Source organism: Bos mutus, chromosome 15 (assembly GCF_027580195.1).
Source record: "Bos mutus isolate GX-2022 chromosome 15, NWIPB_WYAK_1.1, whole genome shotgun sequence".
NCBI lineage: Eukaryota > Metazoa > Chordata > Mammalia > Artiodactyla > Bovidae > Bos > Bos mutus.
In genome coordinates, this window is record NC_091631.1 from 32,643,477 (window position 1) to 32,648,236 (window position 4,760).

General features: G+C 37.8%; 1 protein-coding gene across 1 annotated transcript; it reads left to right on the top strand.

The window, feature by feature from the left end:
- Positions 1-2,792: 2,792 nt before the first annotated feature.
- LOC102283389 (olfactory receptor 52N4) lies at positions 2,793-3,680 on the top strand. The gene is given in 4 exon segments (XM_005896288.3): positions 2,793-3,150; positions 3,153-3,182; positions 3,185-3,574; positions 3,577-3,680. Coding segments are annotated over 4 exon segments (882 nt in total).
- The last annotated feature ends 1,080 nt before the right edge of the window (positions 3,681-4,760 follow it).

Consider the following 4,760-nt stretch of genomic DNA (forward strand, 5'->3'; position numbering starts at 1 on the left):
TCAAATGAGTCAGTTCTTCCCATCAGGTGGCCAAAGTATTGAGTTTCAGCTTCAGCATCAGTCCCTCCAATAAATATTCAGGATTCATTTCCTTTAGGATGGACTGGTTGGATCTCCTTGAAGTCTAAGGGACTCTCAAGAGTCTTCTCCAACACCACAGTTCAGAAACATCAACTCTTTGGTGCTCAGCTTTCTTTATAGTCCAACTCTCACATCCATACATGACTACTGGAAAAACCATAGCTTTGACTAGATGGACCTTTGTCAGTAAAGTAATGTCTTTGCTTTTTAATCTGCTGTCTGGGTTGGTCATAGCTTTTCTTCCAAGGAGCAAGCATCTTTTTAATTTCATGGCTGCAGTCACCATTTGAAGTGATTTTGGACCCCCTAAAAAAATAAAGTCTGCCACTGTTTCATCTGTTTCACCATCTATTTGCCATGAAGTGATGGGACCAATTGCCATGATCTTCGTTTTCTGAATGTTGAGCTTTAAGCCACTTTTTCACTCCCCACTTTCACTTTCATCAAGAGGCTCTTTAGTTCTTCCTCGCTTTCTGCCATAAGGGTGGTGTAATCTGCATATCTGAAGTGATTGATATTTCTCCTGGCAATCTTGATTCCAGCTTGTGCTTCTTCCAGCCTGGCATTTTGCATGATGTACTCTGCATCGAAGTTAAATAAGCAGGGTGACAATATACAGCCTTGACGTACTTTTTCCCAATTTGGAACCAGTCTGTTGTTTCACATCCAGTTCTAACTGTTGCTTCCTGATCTGCATACAGGTTTCTCAGGAGGTAGTTCAGGTAGTCTTGTATTCCCATCTCTTTCACAGTTTGTTGTGATTCACACCGTCAAAGGCTTAGGCATAGTCAATAAAGCAAAAGTAGATGTTTTTCTGGAACTCTCTTACTTTTTCGATGATACAACGGATGTTGGCAATTTGATTTCTGGTTCCTCTGCTTTTTCTAAATCCACCTTGAACATCTGGAAGTTCACAGTTCATGTATTGCTGAAGCCTGGCTTGGAAAATTTTGAGTATAAATTTGCTAGTGTGTGAGATAAGTGCAACTGTGCAGTAGTTTGAGCATTCTTTGGCATTGACTTTCTTTGGGATTGGAAAGAAAACTGACCTTTTCCAGTCCTGTGGCCACTGCTGCATTTTTTTCAAATTTGCTGGCATATTGAGTGCCATAATTTAATAGCATCATCTTTTAGAATTTGAAATAGCTCAACTGAAATTCCATAACCTCCACTAGCTTTGTTCATAGTGATGCTTTCTAAGGCCCCCTTGACTTTGCATTCCAGGATGTCTGGCTCTAGTTGAGAGATCACACCATCGTGGTTATCTGGGTCAGGAAGATCTCTTTTGTATAATTCTTCTGTATTCTTGCCAACTGTTCTTAATATCTCTTCTGCTTCTGTTAGGTCCATACCATTTCTGTCCTTTATTCTGCTCATCTTTGCATGAAATATTCCCTTTATTCATCTATCATCACCATTATCAGCATTAAACTTGAAAGCACAGACACTATAAAATTTTCTTAACTATTTCAAAGCCAGAAAGCAAATAAATGAAGAAAAACAAAGGAAGGAGAGGTAGTGTCAAAGGATCAAAATCTTCTTAATATCTATACCTGAGGCTAGAATTTGGAAAAACCTATGACATTTATGTATGAAGAAAATTTCTACCAAGGGTTTCCATTTACTCATTTATAAAGTGCAGACCATTAAAAAGACTAAGAGCCAAAGAACTGATGCTTTTGAATTCTGGTGCTGAGAAGACTCTTGAGTGTCCCTTGGACAGCAAGGGGATCAAGCCAGTCAATCGTAAAGGAAATCAACCCTGAATATTCATAGGAAGGACTGATGCTGAAGTTGAAGCTCCAAAACTTTGACCACCTGATGCAAAGAGCCCACTCATTGGGAAAGACCCTGATGCTAGGAAAGATTGAGGCAGGAGGAGAAGGGGTTGACAGAGAATGAGATGATTGGATGGTATCATCAACTCAGTGGATGTGATTTTGATCAAACTCAGGGTTTAGTGAAAGACAGGGAAGCCTGGCATGCTGCAGTTCATTGGGTCACAAAGCGACACGACTTAGAGTCTGAACAACAACAGCAGCAAAGTACAGATTAATAAAAGATTACTTTCTGAGCTTGTAGTGAAGACTAAATGAGTTAATTTTTATAAAATCCTAGAACTGTGCTTGGTTTACAGTAAGCATATATATGAACTCTGTTAGAAATAAGAGCAATATTAAATGCATCCTAAACACATCTATTGTGTCACTGATAAATAATTAATGAGATTTTCTTTAAGAAAACACCCAAAAGGAGATGTGTACAATAATTAACATTTATGTAGGATTAAACAAAAAATTAATTAGAAAGACTGCAACCAATTAATTAAAATTTTATGAAGATTTATCTATTTTGAGATTCTTATTTATCAATTATAGGAATTTTTATTTTGTTTAAAATAATGTTATTGCAATATATGTGATAGTGCCTGGCATATAATAGGTGATACATATATATTTGTTGAATGAATTGATCATTTAAAAATTAACAAAAACTATATACCTGGCTTAAGCTATGTGTAAATAAATATTTCCTGGCATTAAAATGTTTGATTCTTTGATTTAAAATGCAAACTTAACACAGACAGATAGAGGAACCATAACTGAGATTTTTTTTTTCTTTTTCCAAATCTAGGAGGGTCAAAAAGCAAAGCAAAACAAAAAATAAAAGTGAAACCATATAAGCTTCTTAGTGACTATACCAGCCTGATCATGATAATGCTGAACCAAACAGATGTGACACCATCCTGTTTTATTCTTAATGGGATCCCAGGACTGGAGGACATGCACATGTGGATTTCCTTCCCATTCTGCTCCATGTATGTTGTAGCTATGGTAGGGAACTGTGGACTCCTCTACCTCATTCGCTATGAGGACTCACTACACAGACCCATGTATTACTTCTTGGCCATGCTTTCCCTAACTGACCTTGTCATGTGCTCTAGTACCACCCCTAAAGCTCTTTGCATCTTCTGGTTTCAACTCAAGGAAATCAGCTTTGAAGAATGTTTGGTCCAGATGTTCTTTATTCACACCTTCACAGGGATGGAATCTGGCGTGCTCATGCTTATGGCCTGGACTGCTATGTGGCCATCTGCTACCCCTGCGCTATTCAACTATCCTCACCAATCCTGTCATTGCAAGAGTTGGGGTTGCCACTTTCCTGAGAGCAGTATTTCTTATCATTCCCTTGGTTTTCTTCACCAAGCAACTACCCTACTGCAGAGGCAACCTAATACATCATACCTACTGTGACCAGCTATCTGTGGCCAAGCTATCTTGTGGAAATATCAAGATCAATGTTATCTATGGTCTGATGGCTGCCTTCCTAATTGGAGGCTTTGACATTCTGTGCATCGCCATTTCCTACACCATGATCCTCCGGGCAGTGGTCAGTCTATCATCAACAGAAGCTCGGCGGAAGGCCTTCAGCACCTGCACTGCCCACATCTGTGCTATAGTTTTCTCCTACAGCCCAGCCTTCTTCTGTTTCTTTTTAATCGCTTTGGAAGCCATACAATTCCTTCATCTTGTCACATCATTGTGGCCAATATTTACCTGCTCCTACCTCCCACTATGAACCCTATTGTCTACGGGTGAAAACCAAGCAGATACTGAGATTGTGTCCTAAGGATCCTTTCAGGCTCTAAGAATACAAAATCCTATATCCCATATCTTTCAGGGAAAAGATGAAAGGCCAAAGGGAAAGAAACAAAGTGATACTTCTGTTGGATGTTTGGTCAGGATCTAAAACTATCTTTTTAAATGTAACATTTGGGTCACAACAAGTGAAGGTGCTGATTGAGGCAATGTTTTCAGAATGCCCAAAGCCTTGACACACCCCTGCCCCATGCGCACACACACTGTCTTACGAATTTTTATCTCCTCACCTCTGTGAAAGACTAGTCTCCACATTAGCCCAAGTTACAATGAAAAAAAAAAAAAAACGTAGTGGAAATCAGAATAATTATTAAAAAATGAATAAGGAACAGATATCTGCCATAGATACTGGTCTTCTTTTCAAATAGTGATTGAAAATTTCAGTTGGAAACCTTAACATACCTCTCTCAACAATGGATAGAACAACTATACAGAAAACCAACAAGAATATAAAACCCAACAGAAGTTCAATCAACAGTATCTAATAGATCTTTATAAAACAATTTCCCCAACAATACTAGAATACGCATTCTTTTTAATGTGTACATGAAACATATACCTATAACAAGAATTATCCTGAGCCATAAAAAAAACCTAAATATTTCAAAAGATCCAAAGCATATACTGTGTATTTTCCAACTACAACAGAATCTGACAATAAATAAAAAATTTTAAAAGGACAGGAAAACCTACAAACATTTGGAAAGTAAGCAAGACACTTGTAAATAATCCATGAGTCAGAGAGGAAGTCTAAAGGAAAATTAAAAAAATACATTGACTAAAAATAGAATTCAATGTATCATAATTTCTGGAACACACTGAAGTATTATTGAAAGGGTAACTTAGAGCACTCAATACATACATTAGAAAAGAGAAAAAATATCCAAGCAATATTCCAAATCTAGAAAAAGAATGATAGTAAGCTCCAGGAGTTGGTGATGGACAGGGAAGCTAGGTGTATTGCAGTCCATGGGGTTGCAAAGAGTTGGACATGACTGAGCAACTGAACTGAACTGAACT